We start from the raw sequence: 23,125 nt of genomic DNA, 5'->3' as shown, positions 1-23,125 counted from the left end.
CACCCAATCTCTTTGGTAGACAAACTTTATCCCATCTGACCAGGTGATATTTAAAAGTATTACTTGATCCCCTCCAAAGAAACCTTCTTTTCATCTTATCCATGGTTTTAGATACAGAAGAGGGGCAAGGCAGAAAGGACAAAGCATAGTTTGGGATGCCCGCAATACAAGATTTAAGGAGGATTAGCCTACCAGCTTTACTGAGGAGACACCCCTTCCAAGTTGCTAAACGAGACTCCATTTTTTCGACCACCGGGTTCCATAGACTTTGGGATATACGCCCATTGAAGAGGGGGAGACCAAGGTACGCTACTGGGAGGCTAGTAGTTGAACAACCAAATAAATTTGCCATATCTGCAAGAAGCTCATGGCCAAAATTGAATCCAATGAGGGAGGTTTTTCCTCAATTAATTTTCTGCCCAGACGCTAATTCAAAGAGACCCAAAACTGCTTTGATCTTTCTGGCTCCATCAATAGTTCCGATTCCAAATAATATGGTGTCATACGCATACTGTAGAATAGGGATATTAAAAGATTGTTGGGGACTAGTAGGGGGAAGCCATCCAAGATTAACAGCCGAATAAACCATAGCCGAGAGGAATTCTGCTACTATATCGAATAAGAGTGGAGAGAGAGGGTCACCTTGTCTGATCCCCTTGGTTCCATTTCAACACTAGCTTTCTTCGGAACCAAAGTGATATAAGAGGCACCAATGTTGTGGAAGGTGATGCCATATCTGAAGAAACCATGAACCATTGCAATAATATCTTCCTTGAGTCGAGACCAAAATCTTTATAGAAAATCTCTATTGAAGCCATCAAGGCCAGGGGCCCTATCGTTTTCCATGCCCAAAACTGCCTGCTCAATTTCTTCATAAGAGAAGGGGGGGTCTCAATCAGTGAAGCGGTTGCTGGAGTGATTCAAGAGAAGTTTATATGTTGAAACTTCGGACGATTGGGGCACTCCTCCGAATATAGATTTGTAAAAAACTTAATCAACTCATTAGTAACCGAGGTCCGACACGACGTTACCACATTATTAATGCATAATGAGGTAATTCGGTTGGATCTCCTCTTCGCCGAGGCAACAGAGTGGAAAAATTTAGTGTTTGCATCCCCCGCCTTCAGCGATTTGAACCTGGCTCTTTGCTTCCAACGGATCTTCTCTTGATGTAAAATGGTATTAAGCTTAGAATTTAGAGAAATTCTAGAAGAAAACTCAAAAGAAGTTAGGTACCTTTGTTCCTCCACCAGGTCCAGGGCCGCGATCTGAGAGAGAAAGGGAGGCCTTCTCGTTACCCAAAGAAGCATGACGACTAGAAGCCCACTCCTTTATTTTTCCTTTTATGAATCTCAGCCTTAGGGGGAAGGCCCACTCCCTTCTACCAAAGCTAGACCCTTCAACCCACCAACCATCAATAAGAGCTTCAAAATTATCCTCCATCAACCATGAGTTTTCGAAACGGCAAGGAGAGGGCCCCCATTTGTCAAAAACTGTGGTCAACATGATAGGCCAATGGAGGTTTGCATTGGGATCTTTTTATTGATATATGTACTTTAATTTCCCAATTACAATGTATGTGGAATAATATTCCTAGATCCGCCAATCTCTTAGCGGATAGTCAGGCTAAATTAGGTGTTTTTCTCCAACATCTTGTTGTGGAGGAAGGTCCTGTTTAGCAAGGTTTGTTTTTTTTTCTCTCAGTAATATATTCACACCTCTTCTCAAAAAAAAAAAAAAAAAAAAAAAATGATAGGCCAATGATCAGACCCTACCTTATTGAGAACTCATCCAGTAACATTCCCAAACAGCTGCATCCAATCTTGACACACCAAAAAACGCCGTTTGTCCAAGTGTAGTTCTTTCCAGAGAGAGGAATCTCTTCCAAACCACATCCGCCAGTGAAGTCCGAGAAGCCTCGCATTGAGGCAGAAATTCGGGTTGATGGAGGCTTTTTCTCATGACAGTATCTAATTGCATTGAAATCCCCCTCAAATATCCATGGGAGGGTCCAATTCTGCTAAGCACACTGAGTTCATCCCAAAATAGGCTTCGCTCCCTATACGTGGTCGGACCATACATGCTACACATCAAATTCTGCTGGAGGAGAGATCTCTAATTTGGATACCCAAGGAGAAACGACCCTCAATGACATTAAGAGAATCGAATTTCGCAGTGGCCCAAGCTACAAAGATCCCTCCAAAGTGACCAATGGCATTTACCGCCACCCACTGAATTGAGGGCCACAACCAGAGTTCCTTGGCAATGACATCTGTCATCTCTTGACATTTTGTTTCTCGGAAAATAATCATAGATGGCTGGAATTGGGAAAGAAAGTTGAATATCATGCTGCGCTTCCGGATAGCACCAATCCCTCTAACATTCCAAGATATCAAAATCATTTGATACCTCGATTTTTGACTCCCGACATAGTATTATCACCAAGCAACTAACCTTTATAGACAACGTCCATAAGGCGTGCCAAATGCATCATCTGACTCCACGTCTCATCGTCATATCTATGATGTTCCACTTGGAGTTCCTCCACAAGACGATCTGATCTGTTATTAGGAATAGAAGGAGATTGAGCGAAGTATGTTTTCTCAAGGAGACGAAGAGATTCACCCTGAGGAACATCATTTTCTATGCGCCTTCTTCTTCTTTGATATGTCGTCAGGACTGGGGGAGATACTGGGTATAAAGGAGGTGGGTTTTCTAGGTCTGAATGATCAGGATGGCCGGGTTCCATGTGAGTTTGAGGGGGTGAGGCAAGGGCCGACGACCTTTCAGTTCTCAGAGGGGGGGGGGGGGGGGGAGTCTTGCGCAACATTAGTCAGATGAAGGCTGGATTCTGTGAGAGGGAGATGGTTATTCCATCCCCCGAAGGAGACAAAATTTGAGGGGAAGAGTGCGCTGTCCACGAGAGAGGTCTCTGTAATCTCGGTGCTCGGGGAGACAAGTCCCGAGATGTGACCCTCGAGATGAGGAGTAGGTGAGGAACTTGGTTCGAGGTTCAAATTGAAAGACTCTTTTTGGCTATTTGGGTGCTCGAGGTTATCAAATCGTTTGTGACCGGCAGATAATCCCACACTCTGTGTGGATGTTTCGTGGTTCGAGGGGTCAGAAATGGAAGGACTTTTCTGGAAGAGAGGGTTGGAAAGAAGACTCATGGGTGGACTCGGGAAAATTGAAAAGAACGAAGTGGACACTGGGGAAAGCGTATTTTCGGGGTTTGAGAAGATTGATGAGGTAAACATTTCTAACAGAGGCGACGAGAGACCTGACAAAATTTGACACCTTGGGGACAAAGTACAAAAAGAAACTGTGTTGGGTTCGGGAAAGGGAGTGTGTGCTTTGATGCATTCTCTTTTTGGGAGCCCGGCATTAAAGTTGGCTCAAATAAAGTGGACTCGTTAAACGAGGATAAATTTGAGGGGACACCTCTCGGGGAACTCACCTGACACTTTCAATTAACGTTTGGGTCGAGGCCCGAGGAGCTTTGGGGATCGGGACAGAGAGTGGATGGGAAATCTGACACATTTTTCCATTTTTCATTTTGGGAATTTGGGATTGATTTAAACCCTTCTGACAAGGAGACAGATCTCGAGGAACTACCCAAAGAAATCAATTCCGAGTTTGAATTTGAATCAGAACTTGGGAGTGATGTGGACTCACCTGAACAGGAGGGATCCCGTTGAGTTTCCACTAAGTTGACTCGTCGGGTTGTTGAGCAGGTTGGGAACTCAGGGGACGTGCATCTCCTTCGCATCCGGTGACATTCCGGCGACCTCAAAACACAGGTTTCCCCGAAAGAAACCTCGATCCATGTGAACTTCTCGCCAAAAATAAATTTCGTGAAACAAGATTCAATCCATCATGAGTTTGGTTGTATGAAAGTCGTCGCGACATCGAGCTTTGATTTCTTCGACGTGGTCTCTGACCACTGTATCAGCTTTCTGAATGAGCTGAAAATTTGATTTAGCACTTCGTACGTCCATAATTCAATCGGGAGGCCTCGGATCGAGACCCATTGACCGAGAGGTTGGCACACCGAGGATTCTTCCCACGCCGACACCGAAATGCCATCTTCCTTCAGCCATTTTCCCTTATCTAGAATATCTTCTACCGCCTCCCTCGATTTGAGAATAACCAGCCATTTCCAGGGGTCCATCCAAGCTATTTTGGGTTCAAGCTGGAAGGAATCACGAACCATTGTGTGAGATTTGTGTTATTCCATCACTCAGCTATTGCCGCTATGATTACGCCATTATTGAACTTCATCTTTCCGGTTTCGAAGATGTCTGAGGGTAGGATTATGGACGGGTTTTGGGCCGTGAGGTAAGGAGTTTTCTGGGGGGTGGGAGGAAGGTGATGTTTGGATTTTGTGTATTAGGGGTTGGGTTTTCCTGATTGAGAGTTGGAAGGGGAGGGAAGTTACAGAGGTCATTTCTGGGAGGGATCTCACTTCTTTGGTTTCTCGCCGAAGGGACCTCGGCGAACTTCTCACCTATGGCTATGATCGAGCTTCGCAATTCTTTCTAGCAGTGAGAGGACCCGAAAATTTCCGGTAGGTAAACTCGTGCCATGATGGTCGTCCCCCTTTGCTGGATTATCTTAAGTTCTCTAATCCCCTTTTTTGCGAAACACATAAAGGGAGAAAGAGACCTCACCGATCCTGATTTCACGTAATCTCGGCGCTCTCCCCGAATCTCCATCCTCGAAACTTCGTGCAAAATCCGAAACTGAAGTCAGAGGAATCAAAATGAAAGAGCTCCTTCCATTTCTAATAGTGATTCGTATTACCATTTCCTTTCGCCCTTGCTTAAGTTCCAGGGAGATCTCCGATTCTCCGCTAGCCCACAAAGATTTTCAGGCTTTGAGATTTTCCTTTCTCGCCGAAGATCTTCCTTTCGCCGTACTCCAGGATCCCTCTTCCTCCGTCGCCGCCGTTTTTCCACTGTCTGCATGCCTCTATTGGGCTCGCGCGATTGGTGCTTCCTCATTGTCACCGATTGCAGGTTGGGGAGGTCGGAATGCATCTTCCTCCTGATTCCCTTTATCCGGGCGGGATGATTGGGGGGACCGAGGCTCATGCACCGAGTTCGCCACTTCACACTCCCTCCGAAGTCGCCGCATGGCTCCTCAGAAGAACCAATTCGGCTACCCAATGTACACAATTAACACACCATCAATGAATTATTCCTTTTACTAAAGTGTCAACAAAAACAAAGTGGATTTAAGAAAAACTATGAAATTCTGTTACACAATCTTATAAAATAATTTGAATATATTGTTTAATCTGTTGCTCTACTGCTCCATCCTGTCGCTCAAATTGATCAAACATAACCTGTCAGGTCACCATTTCACTGGCTGGTCCTGTTCTCTGCATGTTCTGAACTTCAAGCCTTTTTCACAGAGGAAGTGGTACTCTTGACTGAGAGCGTTAATGTTACAAAGCATTTTCTCCTCTTTACCAACTCAGAACATAAATATACTCAGACAAACAAATCAATCCTTTGGCAACATCTTAAGAAAGACTTATTGGTAAATGGTAACATTCTTATTTGCATATAATCATAATAATCAATACATCTGCATGTACCACTTAACAAGGGAATAAGAGAGAAGTCCGAACCTTTATATTAGCACGAGTTGCAGCCTGGATAACAGAACCAGGTGGATCACGTACATTAAATCCAACAATGCATCCACCACAAGTCTCTGCTAAGTCAACATCAGACTGAGAAATAGGGCCAACACCAACATGTATAATATTCACAAATACCTGAATATAATATCATAAAGATGCTTTTATTATCAAATTCAAAAATGAACTGAAGAAAAACACTAAAAAAGACCTCTGGCTTGCAGTAAACCGCTACATACTTATAAGTGGTAAACATTTGCACTTAAATAGGACAGTCCACTACAAATTCATTCAAATTTACCACCAGAGGAATCGATGTTATCTATGAGAGCACCCGCTCATAAAAAACACTCTGTCATACCTGTTGACTATTCAGACTCCTGAGTGCATCTGTTACTGCTTGGACAGTGCCCTGCACATCGGCTTTAACAATAATTGGCAACTCAACCCTTTCTGACATCTTTTCAGTTTCATCCTGGGCTCCAAATAGGTCTTCATTGATTTTGCCAATCCTGCCCTCCTCCTGTATCTTTTTCCTCCCTGCACTAAGCATTCTCGCTCTCTGTTCTGTATCCACAACAACAATATCATCCCCGGCCATTGGAAGGCCCCTGAGACCTTCGATTTCCACAGGAGTTGCAGGTCCTGCCTTCTCTATCACCTTCCCTGTCATATCCCTGATTGCCCTTATTTTCCCCCATTGAGCACCTACAACAACATGTAGACCACAAGTCAATGTTCCAGCCTTCACTATTGCAGTTGCCATAGGCCCACGACCACGGTCAAGCCTTGCCTCCACAACATAAGCCTGGGAAGGTCCATCTATACGGGCCTTTAGATCCATCATTTCAGCCTGGAGGAGAAGTGCTTCCTCTAATTTATCCAGTCCAATCTTGTGAGTAGCAGAAACTTGCACCACTTGAACATCACCACCAATCTCCTCTAATTCCAAGCCCTCAGAAGCCAGCTGCATCCTTACTCTTTCAGGATCTGCAGCTGGTTTATCACACTTGTTGATAGCCACAACAATTGGCACTTTTGCTGCTTTTGCATGGACCATTGCTTCAAGAGTTTGAGGCATCACGCCGTCATCGGCTGCAACCACGAGAACCACTAAATCTGTAACAGCGGCACCTCTTGCTCGCATGGCACTAAAAGCAGCATGGCCTGGGGTATCAAGGAATGTTATTGAGGATCCAGATGGCATACTGACGACAAAGGCACCCACATGTTGGGTGATGCCACCAGCTTCTTTGGCTGCAACAGAGCCTTCCCGCAAAGCATCTAAAAGAGATGTTTTACCATGGTCCACATGGCCCATGACTGTGACAACCGGTGGACGGGGTTTTACAGTAGCACCATCAAGAGAGTGTAGCCTTCGAACATTGAGCCCAACTTCCTGTGGAAAAAGTAAAGAAGTGGTCAATCTTATGAAAACATCTTATCAACTGAGCAGTTGTTGCAATGGTCATGTCTCTTCTCTCGAGGATTAGAGTTCATGCATCAGACCACATGCTGTCAAAGAAGAAAAATAAACCATATTGAAATTTGCCACTCCTGTATATGCAATTCATGCACTTTGGAAAATAATGTGCAAGGGACATGCATCCACTTAAGAAGCAGAAAATATATACCTCATTCAAATTAGCCCCTTGACTAGTATTTGTGTTCTATATACTGCTCTATGACTCCCAGCTTTTCAGATTTTAAGTTCAAGTGAAAAACATCACATGACAAGAAATGAGAAAGACACATTACCCATGGTTACAGAACATGACCAAGTTTTGACAGAGAAAAATTATTCAGGGAAGCTCTAATTAATTCAAAAACTATTGAATATTTTGAGTCACATGCAGTGATACAGTACCCTCAAATAGTATCAAACAGAAGATATAAAGAAGTTCTCTGGAATTACCATGGCAACCAGTTCTGCCAAGTCGATACTCAGAGGATCAAACTCTGACTCAACCTTTTCACCAACATTTGTTAGAATATCTTGGATAGATGAACTTCCTTCACCAGTTCTTTTAGCAAGCTCAGAAATTGTCATGCCCTCAAAAATATCAACAGTTCTATCAGGACGAATTTTGGCAGCTTTTTTGGGCTTCGGTGGCAGATAGGGTGCTTCTACTGGTGGTTGGGCCCTAGTCTCCTTTTTCACATACTTCTCCCTCTTAATCGCTTTCAAACCAAAACTTTCATCATTCCTTCTCTTCGCCAAAAGTTCAGGACTTGTGTAGATAGACCTAAAAATTGTACAGGAATATTTTTATCTTTTGACAGACAAACAGCATAAACTGAAGCAGGAAAAAGGAAACTATTTGGAATTAAAGCTTAGGACTAACTTATAAATCATATAGGTTTTATATTGTTTCATTTCTCTGAACTCAAAATTGTCCCAAAATCTGACAGTTACATTGCAGGACAAAAGGCGTACAACCATGCTTGTTGCTACTACCCTCCCTCCAACAAAGAGAAAAAACACCACTAAAATCTGGCTTTTATTTTAGCAAGTTTCTATGAACAGAAACAAAATAATTCAAAGACTACTATCTACCGGATAATCTGTAGATCAATCATAGTCATACAACCTCCAACTCCTGCATTAAAGGCAAACAAAAAGATGAGATACAGATACTACGACGGCCTTCTTTTCAAATTTCATGCCTAAACAAGCACATTAGTGAGTCGCCAGTTCCACAAACCAATTAATGAACACTATAGCAGCAAAAAAGGAGCACCTAACAGTATAGAAAAAATGAGCAAAACAGAAAAAGAATGGGGAAAAGAGAAAGAGAACTTTTCAGTTATGATTTTTTCTTTGTTTTTTCTTTTGGGTTGGGGGGGGGTAACAAATTTCAGTTATCATTGTCATCTTTTTCTAAGAGAAAGATGGGCCTGGTCATATAACCAGCCACTGGAGTCATGGATGACAAGATGATTCACAGTTCTCATCATCACCAAATCCATGTGGGGTTGGATGCAATCATCCTTCATTTTTTTTATCCATGGCTAGTTTGTCTTTCTCAAGCCTTTACTCACCAATGCTATTCATTTCATGTTTGGTGGCCTACATCTTCTAGCTGATTCCTGAACTGACATTGCAAAAAGCAATAGGTGAATTGAAACTTTTTTTTTTTTTAAACTGATGACCTATTAAAAAGCAAAGAAACAAATTAGGGGAACGTTCCTGTTACAACAAGAGATTGTTGGGAAGCTCCATTTTAGCAAAAGAGTCAGCCAAAGAGTAACAAGAAAGCAAAAATAAGAAAATAAAGTTGAGATATCTCTGATGTCACAGAAGGTGGCCCAATGTCTGCAAAGAGGCTGGAGGAAAGGGGACAAGCATCAAGTTATCACCACACTAGTGTCCCCTTCAATAATGAGGGGGCCAGAGAGGTGATCCAAAAAAATGATTAGACCTTGAAGAAGAACCAAGAGTTCGGCCGACGTGATCTCCCATAGCCCAGAGTAAGAGATCAAGGTGACTCCCTTGGAGTTTCTAAAAATGCCACCAAAACCGGCTAGGCTAGGATTACCAAAAGCATTGCCGTCGAAATTGAGCTTCAGAACACTTGGGGGCAGTAGCTCCAATTCCTGCATAACGGGGGCCTGCAACACAGATCAGACATCTGAGCAAAGACTTGCCAACAATTGCGGAAGGGGAAGCTGCCAAGGCATTTGAAGTCTTTACAAGAGTGAATCCAGGTGGTGATCTGACCAATGATGCGGCTGGAGACATCATCGAAAGGGAGAATTTATAGTTGAAGTGTCTATTGTTTCTTTCCTTCAAGATACCCCAAGGAAATGAGTGAGGCAAGCTGAGAGAAGGACCTTGCCCATCTTAGGGACTGGAGATCCCAGGAGAAGGCAACAAATGGCATGGAGGTCATGTGGGAGGCATACCTGGAGGCCAATGAGATGGAGAAGGTAGATCCACACTCTCCATGTAAACAGGTAGTGGAGAAGGACGTGGGATAGTTTTGTCAGTAGCACTACAGAGGGGGTAGAGGATGGAGGGTCCCAAGTTGCCTCTTCAACGGAGATTGTCCACAGTCAAGATTCTGTATGAACAGCACTCCACATAAAAATCTGACCTTGGGGGCGCCATGAGGCGCCAAGCAATAACTGGTGAGTGAGGATCATGTTTGCCCGTCCAACCTGATATATGACAGTAGGCCGAGGAGACCGAGAAAATGCCACTCGTAGGGGGCCTCCAAATTAATCTATCTTCAGTGTTTAAGTCTGATTTTAATAAGGCTAAGTTCCTCGAGAAGAGTGCTTATGTCAAGGGCTTTTGCATCAATCAGGCCACGTCAAGGATGGAATTTCCAATAGTCATCATGATCTCATGAGTCAGCCACAGAGATGGAGGGGTGGCAACTGAAGCTAAAAAGTGTAGGATAGAAGTCTCTGAGAGGCGTGGAGCCAATCTACCGGTCATTTTAGAACTCAACCCATTGGCCGTTGCCAACAAAGAAGCTAACCGCTGATTTGAAAGTGGGAGGAGGAGATATAGACAGGGCCAAATGGGCAATAACCTGTGTCACGGTCCTTCCAAGGTCCACCAAACTTAAGAGAATTTCAGATTGGCAGCAACCATGTTTCACCAAATCGCTTCCGTGCAATTATTGAATTTCCATACCCATTTGAGGAGAAGTGGGGTATTCAAATCCTTGATCAGCTTGATTCCCAATCCACCCATGACTTTCAGTTTGCAAACATCATGCCAATTCACAAGAAGGTATTTTTTTTTTTGAAATAGTGCTGCACAAGATGGTATTTGAAACCATCAGCAGCCCCACACCATAGGAATCTTCTTTCGATGCCCTCGAGGTGATGGCAAACTAAGGTTAGACAAGGGAGGAATGAGAGGAAGTAATTTAGGAGACTGGCAATGCAGGAGTTGAGGAGAACGAGGCGACAGGCTCTGGAAAGTAGTCGACCCCGCCAACTAGCTAGGTGACGATCAACTCTCTCAATCATAGGAGACGAAAGTCCTTTAAGGGGTCAGCAATCAAGAGCGGAAGACCCAAATAGGTGGTGGGGAGAGTGGCGATAGAGCATCCAAGGTGATCTGCCACGGCTTGGAGCAAGTTCAGGTCGACATGGAACCCAATAAGTGTAGTTTTACTCTAATTGAGTTTTTGCCTGGAGACCAGTTCAAAGAGGCTGCAGAAAGCTTTTAACCGTCTGACTAGATCCAGCAAACCATCTCCAAACCATAGAGTGTAGTTAGCAAATTGGAGCAATGTGATGTCAAATTCTTTCTGATCAACCACCGAAGATCACCAGCCAATGTCCTTGGCCAAGTAGATCATAAATTAGAGGTATTCCATCACGAGGTTGAATAGGAGCCGGGAGAGGGGAACTCCTTGGCGAATTCCGCAAGTGCCTCCAAAGTGACCACAGACAGCTTCATTGGAGAAAATGGAATAAGAGACTGAAGAAACACAACTTCTAATCCAAAATCGCCAGCACGCCCCGAATCCCATGTGATCAAGAATATCATCCAAGAGTTGCCAATTCACTAGGTCAAAGGCCTTGTTGAAATCAAGCTTGATAAAGACTTTGGCCTTACTGGATCTCTTGAGGTGATTGATGATTTCATCCACTTATATTGCTGAGTCAAGGATGTTGCGCCCTTTGATGAAGGCGCTTTGACCATGATTGATGACCATCGGGAGGACAGCCCTGAGGCGGTGGACGAGGAGCCTTGCAATGATCTTATAGGTGCTGGATATGAGGCTGATTGGCCTGAAGCCTCTTGGATGCTCAACAACAGCTTTCTTTGGGATGAGCGCAATGAATGATGCCCCCAAGGCATGGCATATGATCCCTTTGTGGAAGAAGCTTTGAACTGGAAAACAACCACTAGCTTATTCAAGGACAGAATCAGGGCATCCTTTTCTGCCAGAAAATTATACCAAAAATAAAAGGATTCTTTCATAGCTGAGGCAGTAATTCTGCCAACAGTTATTGAAGTCTACCGGATCACCCTATTTCAAGTGAATGTGCAAGGGACTCCAATTTACTTCTTAGTTGCTGCAGAAAAGAAGGCTAGCTAAAGTTTTAGCACAAAGTTGAAGAAGTCACTTGGGATGTTGTTTAGGATGGACTCATACTCCCCAACAGGCTAGTCAAGGAGTTGCCTTTCCTCCAAAACAAAGAAGATTGAGACTGGCTCTTTGACTAAATATATGTTTTGTTGACAAAATCATAGAATCGAATACAAAAATGTGTGTGTGTGTGTGTGTTCTAAACAACACCTTCTATTACGAGCAAAGGCGCAAGTCAGAAGGTCCCAGCTGAATTTAACATTCAAGTTCAGGTAACCAATTATAGTAAGTCTGGAAGGAAGGCTTTACATAAAGCAAGTTGGGGCTGTTTTAGATTGTTCTAAACAGTCAACAAACAGAACTAAATATGCATCAGTACAACTAACGGTAAAACAGTTGATAATATTTCAGGTATGCAATTTCCAGATGTGAACAAAATAATTTTTTATTGTAAAAGACTTTTTTTTGAGAAATTGTAAAGGTGTTTTTCTTGTCATATCCAGCGGTGTATCACTGTATCTATTATTCATTCCCATATTAGACAGAAGTGAATATTGAGAAGATTACTTGCATCACTTAAAACATCTACCTACGCACTGCAACAAGCAATATGGCCAGTGTTTCTGGCAAAAGAAAATTTATGAGTATCTTGAATTGCTCAATAGCTATAAAGATAGATAACTAAAGAACCTGTTACGCTTCTAATTGATCTAGATGTTATCTGTCTCTGCCTTCCAATAGCTGTTGACACCAACTTCCGCACAAAACTCATCAAGATACCCTGGAAGAGATTCAATTCAAATTTCCATATTAAAGAGTGACATATATAACATTTCATATTAACAATAGTGATTAACGTCTACATGCCCACCCATACAACTTAGACGAGGCAAGAGAACAAAAGCATGTGCTTTATTCAAATATTGTCACTTTGCCTATGGCTTGAACTAATCAAAACACAAGAATAATTTTTTTGAATGTTACACAAGAATAAAATACGAAATACTATACCCAACTCTTTTGCTAAATGGCCCATTTCAACAAAAAAAAAAAAAAAAAAAACTTGTAATGCTTCTTGGCCATTCATGATTGATTTACTTTTGACAATATCTTAATAATATGCATTGATATTAGTTGCAATAACAAACTGGAGGGAAAAGAAAATGTATAATTCTGACATAGTTTGACAAGAGAAATAAAGGCATTTCAAATTTAATTAACCGTAACTACTTTTAGCCTTTGCTTGTTCATGGGTCAACAGTAAATTCCACATGCTACAAAAAAAAATAAAAGAACCCCCAATTCAACCATGAAAGAATGCAGTACTTTCTGCTTCATATAAAAATAACTAAGCTGTGCAAGAATCTTTACCAATTAAGATTAACAGATGACTTGTTTTCACATTTGTTCTTCTAGTTACTTCTTTCAAAAGGCATTCTTGTCTTCCAAATATCAGTATCTCCATTATATAATCATCCCAAAAATCATATCATAGCAGTCAGACCAAGATATTTGGACAATGGGCAGCCTAAATTCTCCTTGAACAAGAAAATATTGCTTCTTCAATATTTAAAACCCCAAGAATTTGGAAGTGCACCTCTATGAAACAAGTAGGGCTAATAGCTTACCTAATAACCGGTCCTACCATTTTACCGGTCTGATTACTATAGGGTATGAAACAAAATTTCTTGCCCAAATAAGAATTAGTGCAAAAATACCCATTTATGCCTATATTTTATAATACAAGGTATTCCCTATAGTTTATTAAATGGTACTCCATACCCAATGACATGTTTTGAGAATGGTGTAGAAATTTATCTCCATAAAAGATGGTTTTAATCACATTTGTAAGATTTAAATATAGAGTTGGCTTGATTTTATAAGATGGTTAGCTGATGAGTTACTGTCAAATTCTATGATTCATATCCCTTAAACCTTGAGAGAGAGCCTTTTCTTGAGTGTTTACTAAGAGAAGAAGAGAGAAGAGGACTTGGAGAGGAAGAGAGAATTCACGTGAGAGAAGAAGAGAGGGAAGAAGAGAGAAGACATAGGAGAGATGTAGGAGTAGAGTTTGAGTGCCCACGCCCTCCTTGATGTTTTATTTATAAGCATCTGAAATTACAAAAAGTAACAAGAATGCCCTTGATAAGAAAGAATAGAGAGGGAATTAAGTAAAACATTACAATAATTTCAATATACTTCCAACACTCCCCCTCAAGGTAGTGAATAGACATCATAAATGCCAAGCTTGTTACATACAACTAAGAGGACCAGTACCAACCGCCATTATGAAAATATCAGTAGCTTGATTCTTTGAGGGAACATATTCCACACGAATAATTCTGGCTTGTAGCTTCTCTTGAACAAAATAACAATCTATCTCAATATGCTTTGTTCTTTCATAAAAAACTGGGTTGGAAGCAATATAAATAACAGCTTGATTGTCACAATGGAGATGCTTAAGTTCAAATAACAAAGATCTTATCCACAACACTTACTACATGTGTCATTGCTCTATATTCAACCTTTGCGCTTGATCTTGCACTCACATTTTGTTTTTTACTCCTCCATGTAACAAAATTTCCCCCAACCATAATGCAATATCCTGAAGTAGATTTCCTATCATTTGGTGATCCAGCCCAATTTGCATTTATATAGCCTTCTACATTAACATGACCATGAGATTAGTATAACAGAAGACTTCTTGAAATACTAAAGGATTATTTCTAGCATTTGCCAGTGAGTAGTTTGCGTTTGTGCCTAAATTGACTAATAACCCTTACAACAAAAGAAATATAAGGTCTAATGGCAATGAGATAGCTCAAATGACCAACTAACCACTGAAATCTACCAGCCTCTTCATCATGGATCTAAGCCAGCACTTAGTTTCACATTCAGATCCATTGGTGTATCCACTAGTCAACATCCAAGCATAACCGTGTCCTCTAACAAGTCTAGTACATATTTCTTTTGTCACATAACAAAATCATGTCTAGACTCTGTACCACCTCAATTTCAAGAAAGTATTTTAGCAATCCAAAGTCTTTAATTTCAAATTCTTTACATAAGTTCTTTTTTTACTGTGAGAATGTCTTCTAAGTTATTTCCTGTCAAAATAATATCATCCACATAAGCAACCATGATAATCACCCCCACATAAGTATGTTTCATAAACACCGAATGATCAACTGCACAATGTTTAAAACCAAGGCAAATAACCACGGTACTAAACTTATCAAACCATGCCCTAAGTGATTTTTGAGCCCACAAATGGATTTGTGGAGTCTATACACCTGCTCCCCCTCAACCACAAATCCCGGTGGTTGTGTCATATAGACTTCTTCCAGCAAATCACCATTAAGAAAGCACTTTTGACATTTAGTTGATAAAGAGACCACTTGAAATTGGCAGCAAAAGAGAGAAGTGTTTGTATCGAGTTAAGTCTAACAATCGAAGAGAATGTCTCTTTATAATCCACACCATATGATGTATATCCTTTTGCGAACAATCTGGTTTTTAGTCTTGTAATGCTACCATCAAGGTTATGTGTGATAACAAAAAAACAACCTTTACAGCCAACTCCCTTTTTTGTTTAGTAGCAAGGAGATGAGTTCCCAATTCTGATTTGTAAACATAGCCTCCATTTCTTCTTCCATTGCAGCTCTTCACCCTGGATGTTGGAGGGCTTCAACATAAGACTGGGAAATAGCCATTAAGGATAAGGCTGCAATAAAGGAACAACAACTGGAAGGCAACCAGTGAATGAAAACAAAATTAGAAATACGATGAGAAGTGGATGGCTGACAAGTGCAAGCACGAGATTCCTTCCGGATAACAATGGATCAAGTATCACACTGTGGTCCAAGCAAAAGGAGAGTTAAGATATTTTATTTTTTATAGAATGTGTGAGTGGAGAATTAGGAGAATTACTAGCCTCAAAAGTATACACAGACGACAAAGAGACTGGATGGTTAGAGGAGCAGTAGCCACATAAGGTACCTTCAAAGGTCAAGTGGCTGGTCAAGTGGCACCAAAGGTCTCGGTATAGTAAAAGTAGAGAAACCCAGTGGAGATGTATTGGAGTAGAGCGGTTGATCATCAAAGAAACTAACATCAGCTGACCAATGTTTGTTTGGTAGTGGGATGATAACAGATATATCCTTTTTTGAGTCTTGGAGTAACCCAAAATGGTAGACTTGAATGCTCGAGGATCAAGTTTATTCCAGCAAGGAGATAAATTATGAACAAAACATACAAATTCAAATACCATAGGTGGTAGAGGACAGGACAAGCACGATCATCATGGAAAAGAGTAGGATAAGGAGAAACATGGTGAAACACACTAGAAAGCATCCGATTAATGAGGTAACAAACTATGACAACAGCATAAGACCACTAAAACTGTGAAAGTGCATGGTGAATAAGAAGGCACGAGCTACTTCTAACAAGAATTTATTTTTCTTTTCAACAACACCATTTTATTGACGTGTATAAACACAAGAGGTCTGGTGTATAATACCTTGTTGAGTAGAAAACAACTGGAAATCAGATGAGAGATATTCTCATGCATTAAAGTAGAAACCATATATAAAAGATTTAAAAATAGATAGCACATTAGATTTTTCTTCCATGAAAAACAATCATGTCACTAGTGAATAATCATCCACACAAATAACAAAATACTTTGATTGAGTAATATTAGAGGTCTATAAAGATCCCCAAACATCTGAATGTATTAATGAAATGGAGTTTTAACAATATTATCAAAACTAGAAGAAAATGAAGTTCTATGATGTTTACTCAATTGACACATCTCACAAGGTAAACTAGAAATAGACTTCAACAAAGGAACTAATGTCTTCAAAGTAGGTAAAGAAGGAATATTGAGCCTATTATGCCAATGGATGTTCTATGCTTGTTTTTTTTTTTGAAAAGGGTGTGTAGATATATATATAAACAAGAGAAATACAGAAATTACAAAGAGGAGAGCATGTCCCTGACAACCATGGATTGTAGGGTAGCTCCATTTTTAGCAAGCGCATCGGCTGCCGAATTTGCGGATCTCGGAATGTGAGACCAAATACAAGATAATAATGAAGAAATTTCAATGATCTCCCAAAAAATGTCCCAATGACGCCACAGGGGAGGGGATGTATGCTCGCACCAACCAATGACCACCTTCGAATCCCCTTCGATATGGAGAGGGCCGGAGCACTTATCTCGAAAACTTGAAGCCCATTGAGAAGGCCGTGAAGCTATGCCGAGGTAGAGTCTGAGATACCTAGTGGGCAGGCATATGAATAAAGCTGGTTACCTAGGTGATCCGAGATAACCCCGCCGAATCCTGAGAGTCCAGGGTTACCAAAAGAAGAACCATCAAAGTTCAACTTAAGGTAACCAGGATCAGGAGAGGTAAATTCCTTCATAATCCGGGCATTGGTCTTCAAGTGCAGCCTAACCAAATTAAACCAGTTATCACGGACAAGGGTTCCCACAAATGAGGAGAAAGCCTTCTTCGTCAAGAACCAAGAGGAAATATGCCCAACCACTCGATCCGCCACCCTATTCGTTGATTCAATTTTTCCTTCAAACCTTCTACGATTGCTCTCTTTCCATGAACCCCACGGTATAAAGCTAGCACAAGCCAATAGCATCACCTTGCCGAGACCATGAAGGGACAAACCAAGTAGAGATTTATTGAATGACATCAAATCGGCCGCCATACAGAATTGAATTCCCATCCTGCTGAGAATGGATGTCCACACCTTCCATGAGAATATGCATTGAAGCAAAATGTGACTAGTGGACTCAGCTTCGGTATTGCAAAATGGATGTCCACACCTCTTCTTCGAAGCACGTCATCCGAGAGAATTTTGCCGAGGCAAGCACTCCACATAAAGAATTTAATCTTAGGAGGAGCACAAAGACGCCAAATAAAGAAGACCGCGTGATTCTGTTGAGAAGTATTCCAACCATTGATGAAACTGAAGGCAAATGATATTGAGAATATGCCTTTTTTCTCTGGCCACCAAACGAGCTTATCTGCCACCAAAGGACGAATTTTTATAGTTGATACTAAATCCATCAATCGGCTGGCTTCTAAAGTCTCGGAATCCGAGAGTCCTCTTCTAGGATGAAGGTTCATACCACCCTCCTCGAAAGCATCGGCAACTGATATATTCCTACAAGTGGATGTTCTATGCTTGTTGATCAAATGTTGCCCTTGTGGAAATAATTATGTTGTCCAAATAGTAGAATCCTCCTCACTCTTGGCCGCCACCAATCACATGTTTGGTCTATAGGTTGTAGGTCCTGAGAAACGCAGTGAGATGAAAAAAAAGTTTATATAACAACCAAGTTTCTTAGTTAATTGACTTACAGACAAAAGACTTAATGGAAATTTAGGCTCAGAAAGAACATTAGAAAGAGATAGGAATGGTGAGAGATGGTTGGACCCATTTCCTTAACCCAATTTGAGATCCTTCAACAATTGGTACAAATTGATCATTGGAGCAAGAAGACAAAGAGGATAAGTGGCCAATTTGCCAAGTCAAATGTTCAAAAACTCCTAAGTCAATAATCCATGGGGAGTAGAAGGAATGTGTATATGTTGTAGCAATTGTGGTGAGAGTAGTAGTGGAGGTAGAGTGTAACATACTCTTGATTTTCTACAAAGCTTCATAGTCCTCATGGGTGAGAACTCGTTTACCTTTGGAAGGATCTGAATTGTTATCATCCTTTTGCACACTTGATGAAGCTTGATTGACCATGGCCCATTCTAGGGTACCATGAAGCTTTCAACAGGTTTCAATTAGATGATTGTTTTTGCCACAGTGAATACAGTATCTTTTCTTTTGAATCAGATCTAATAGGGGTACCACCAGCAATCCTACCCCTAACTCTACCTTGGCCACCTCTGCCTCTTCCACAAGTACTACCACTCATACCTCTTCCTTGTGAATACATTGTTGAGGTTTGCGTGTGTGTGGTTGTAGTCTCTAAAGTTGTAACAAGAATAGCACAGATGTCATCAAATGACAACTTGGTTGTCAAGGTAAGAATTTGAGACTTAGCAACTTCAAGATATGGCTTGAGATTTGCAAAGCAAAGTGCAGCTACTAGAGCCTCTCTATGTTGTTCTTGAATGGCAATGTCTATCGATTAAGGTTGGACTAGTTTCCATTTTTGTGTGAGCCCTCTGAATCATGCAAAAAAATCATGTAGATTGTACTCTTGCTTGCTATAGAACATTTTTTGAAGGGATATCATAGATCTTCTGCAAGTTGTCAGAACCCAAATACAAATTAGCACATATCCCAAATAATTTGTGTTGTCTCTAGATGAAGAGCACTATTAGCAACATGTTCCTCCATGCTACTATCAGCCAGGTAATGATCATAGTATCTTTCTTGAACAACGTTTTGCAAGCAACATCTTCGATGTCCACAATAGGTGCTAGTTTAGTTAGGTGTTCAACTAGATCCCTCGTACTGAGGAATCGTTTGACAAATTGTGACCAAGACAGATAATTTGACAAACTTTTGAGAGGGATAGTAGTACTATTCAAAAAATTAGTTTTTCCAAACATACTAGCTAGAATTTCTTCAGCCATGAGTTTGATCAATGTAACAAGGTATTATCAATCAACCAAACAGCAGTAAAGTGTCCTTTACCAAATATGATTGATCAATGAGTATAAAGGATGACCAATCATATAGAAAGTGGTTGAGAGAGTCTAGAATGTATGATCGATCAATGGGACTATGATTGATCGATCATACAAAATGCAGTGAACAGATTTTAAACCAGATGATTGATCAAAGAGAAAGAATTGATCTATCATACATAGAAGTGCGGCAAAAATGAAAAATTGATTTATAGACTCTAGAAGCAAAGGTGATAAAAACTTGGACAAGAGGAGGTTTCCAAACTCTTAAGTGGTTAGGAAAAAACTGGCTTTTGCATGACACGTGGTAGTAGAAGGCGAAATAGAAATTAAGAATATGATCCCAGCAAACCAATAAAACCTCAAACTTTCCAATCTATAAGAAAAATATGAGCTAAGAGGTAAATCAAGGGTTCAAAAAGATGAAATTAAAGACTTTAGACTAGAAAAAAGTGTACAGAAACTTATTTGGGCTGTGAAGCAACAAAAAAACAAGATCAATCTTGAGAGCAATTTCAGCAGCAGATTACAGGACCGAGCAGTAACAATTGAATCCTAGAATGCCTACTCTGATACCGTGTCAAATTCTAGGATTCACATTTCTTAAACCTTGAGGGAGAGCCTTTCCTTGAGTGTTTGTTAAGAGAATAAGAGAGAAGAGGGCTTGAAGAGGAAGAGTGAGTACACATGAGAGAAGTGGGAATAGGGTTTGAATGCCCACGCTCTCCTTGATGTTTTATTTATAAGCATCTGAGTAATTACGAAAAAAGACAAGTATACCCTTGATAAGAAAGAATAGAGGAGGGAATTAAGTAAAACATTACATATAAAATTTTAGTCTACTTCCAACAATCACTAATATATATGGTAAAAAATTTACAATTTAATAATTTTTAATACTAATTTCTATTTTTTATAGTTATTTGAGAAGTTTACTTAAGTTACTTAAGTTCACCCTAAATCCATTTATTTACCAAATTACCTGTCGGTGACTCGATACAGAAACAAGTAGCAGCCCATTACCCTTTCCAAATGAAACAGAGTAATAATAATAATTGGAAGTGGTAATGGAATAACCCTTACACCATCCATAGGTCTCTGAAGCTATTTAAGTGGCTTTAAATCAATCTCAAAAGACAAGAAAAGCGCATAGGTCCCTGAATCAGTTTAATGGCATTGAATAAAGTCATCCACGTCCATCTTAAGATTGACTCAATTTATGCTACCACAAATGGAGAAAAAAATCTCAAGACAAATAGAAAAGCAAATAAAGCACAGTTGCATCAATGGATGGAAACTAAAACTGACCTTGTTAGTTATCTCTCGCCAGGCCATTCACAAGTTGTTTTCTGTAACTGAAAAAATATAAGGAACACAAATTGTGCTTAATAGATAGTAAGGAATCGAAGACAACTCAAGATCTAGAAGGGGAAGTCCCAAAAACTTAAGAGACAAAAAAGCAAGCCCACAATCTCACCATAGAGAAAGGGGTGTGTGCCTCTGTGTGTGAGTTCCTGCAAATGAGTGCCTCTGTGTGTGAGTTCCTGCAAGTGTGTGCCTCTGTATGTTCAGAGTTGGGGTGCACAAATTGGTATCGAGCAACACTGGTTCAGATAGAGAGAGTAGAGAGACATGAGTTCCAAATCCAGAAAAAAATAAAATTAATCACCAGTATAACAACAGATAACTTCAAGTAATCCAAAAGCAATTAAAGTCGAGACAAAGGGACGAAAAGAGTAATGCCGTGTCTAAAACACCAAATTACTCTCTGAAAAGGGAATAATAAGACCTAGACAAGTAGCTAAAGAACTTACTAGAAATCACTAAACTTAAATGAGCATTATTTAAAAAAGAAAAGAACGAGAACAAGAAAGACAATAGAGAGATCATTTTCGGATATATTACATAAATCTCCTATTAGTATTAGAGTATATCAGGGAAGATAGAGAGAGGAAAAAGAAAACGACGACGAGGAAGGACTACCTGTTCTCTGCGTCAGTCCTTTTCTCCTTGGTTTTTGGCGAGACAATCCCTCCTTTCTTCCGTGGTTTCCCAACTAGAGGTATTCCTAAAATGCTGTTTCAGTCATCTGAAATGATCTGCCAACGTTAATTTCAGTCTACCCCAGGTATCGTTCCTCAGCAGTAAACCCTAAATATCGGTTTTTATCTATTTGGAAGCAACAAAGTTCTGAGCTCTGATGGGCTCAAGCTTGCCGAGGGAGCGAAATTTTTCATCGTCTTCAACCATCGTTCTCACTGTCCTACACCTATTATTGGTTAATCGACCAAGTCGACTGTTTTCCTGGAATCTGGTTTCCGTGATTCTAGTTTCCCAGAATCAGGTTTGAAGTAATTCTAAAAAATTTATTATGTATATAAAACTATCAACCCTTTTCCACCAACTTCCACATAATTCCACAAAAATTTAAAAGTATGTAGAAATTTATTTTCAATTGAATCTATTTGATTAATACTAGTAAATTGATTAGCAATTAATCCATTTATTAATTATATAATTATTGATTTTGTAATAAAATAATCAATTAAGCGAGCGATTATTTATGCTAATTAACTTACCAATTGACCTATTTAATGTAATAACTAATCAATTATTTAATAGAACAAACAATAATTACATAATTATTTAATTAATTGAACACATTTTAGTTATATAATTAACAAATCAATTGTTTCAGTTAATTTGGTTAATAGGATTAATAGAGTTGGTGCGAACAATAAGAATGATATACTATTTGATCACCGCTAATACTAATTAAATAACTGGTGTTTAATGAATTTACTGATTGAATAATTACTCATTAGGTAAGAAAATAATCAATTACATAACGATTTGTAGTAATTAACCAAAATGACATACTATTTGGTCATAGCTAATACTAGTTAATTAATTGGTAATTAATGTATTTATTGATTAAATAATTATTTATAGGTAACAAAATAATCAATTAGGCAATGATTTTGTGCTAATTAATAGGCCAATTGACCTATTTAATGAAATAACTAATCAATATTTTAATCAAACATGTAGCAATTCCTTAATTAATTAATAATCGAATCAAATTAATTAATTAAACTAATTAATCGATTACATTAATTTACTTGGTAATATTAATTATATTTTTCATTTTAGTTTTTTATATTTTTAATACTTATTTACTTTATTTCTCATTATTTTTTATTTTAATATTTCATTTTCCTTATTTTTACTTTTTATTTTCCATTTTATTTATTTTTACATAATTTTATTTATTTGTCATTTTATTTTATTTATTTGTCTTTTTTCCCTCCCTCCCTCTTTTTCCTTGTTTCTCTCTCTTCCTTTCTCCTCCTCCTTCCCTGCACCCCACATTGGGTCGTGCCTAGGCGTGGCTTCGAACCGAGCCGCCTCGAGTTCGGCTCCATTCGATTCGTTATCTACCGAGCTCGAGCACTGAAATTGGCTCGTTTACTTAACAAGCTGAGCTCGACCGAAGTAAGGTTCGGTTCGTCGGCTCGCGAGCCGGCTCGAGGTGAGTCGGAATCGGTATCGGGATCTTAAGGGGGGGGAACGAGGGAGCGGGAGCGGTTTTGAGAGCGTCATCACCGCCGAGCCCCTCCCGTCAGCTGTTGTCGCCGCCTCTACCGTCGTCGCAGTTGTTCACTAGCCATCGCAGCTGCTCGTCGGCCGCCCATGTGGTCGTCTGTTCCATTTCTTCCTCTCCTTGCAGTCGCCTCTGTTTCCGTCACCGTC

General features: G+C 40.0%; 1 protein-coding gene across 2 annotated transcripts in view; it reads right to left on the bottom strand.

The window, feature by feature from the left end:
• Positions 1-21,599, bottom strand: part of LOC137940994 (uncharacterized) — a 31,506-nt gene extending 9,907 nt beyond the window's left edge. The window contains exons 1-8 of one of the 2 annotated variants that reach the window (XM_068786176.1): positions 21,356-21,599; positions 20,850-20,976; positions 20,681-20,727; positions 12,397-12,487; positions 8,205-8,247; positions 7,563-7,893; positions 6,009-7,046; positions 5,636-5,785 (exon numbers count right to left, since the gene is read on the bottom strand). In XM_068786176.1, the coding sequence (XP_068642277.1) occupies positions 5,636-5,785; positions 6,009-7,046; positions 7,563-7,893; positions 8,205-8,247; positions 12,397-12,487; positions 20,681-20,707 (1,680 nt within the window). In that variant the 5' untranslated portion in view covers positions 20,708-20,727; positions 20,850-20,976; positions 21,356-21,599. The remainder of the gene's footprint in view (positions 1-5,635; positions 5,786-6,008; positions 7,047-7,562; positions 7,894-8,204; positions 8,248-12,396; positions 12,488-20,680; positions 20,728-20,849; positions 20,977-21,355) is intronic. The other variant, XM_068786177.1, reaches the window with a different exon arrangement.
• Between the last annotated feature and the right edge of the window lie 1,526 nt (positions 21,600-23,125).

This window comes from Aristolochia californica, unplaced genomic scaffold, assembly GCF_029961685.1.
Source record: "Aristolochia californica isolate CCGP_79_NKW_82.1479 unplaced genomic scaffold, dmAriCali1.0.hap1 SCAF_9, whole genome shotgun sequence".
Taxonomy (NCBI): Eukaryota; Viridiplantae; Streptophyta; class Magnoliopsida; order Piperales; family Aristolochiaceae; genus Aristolochia; species Aristolochia californica.
The sequence above is the reverse complement of the archived record's forward strand: the minus strand, read 5'-3'. Positions and strand labels throughout refer to the sequence as shown.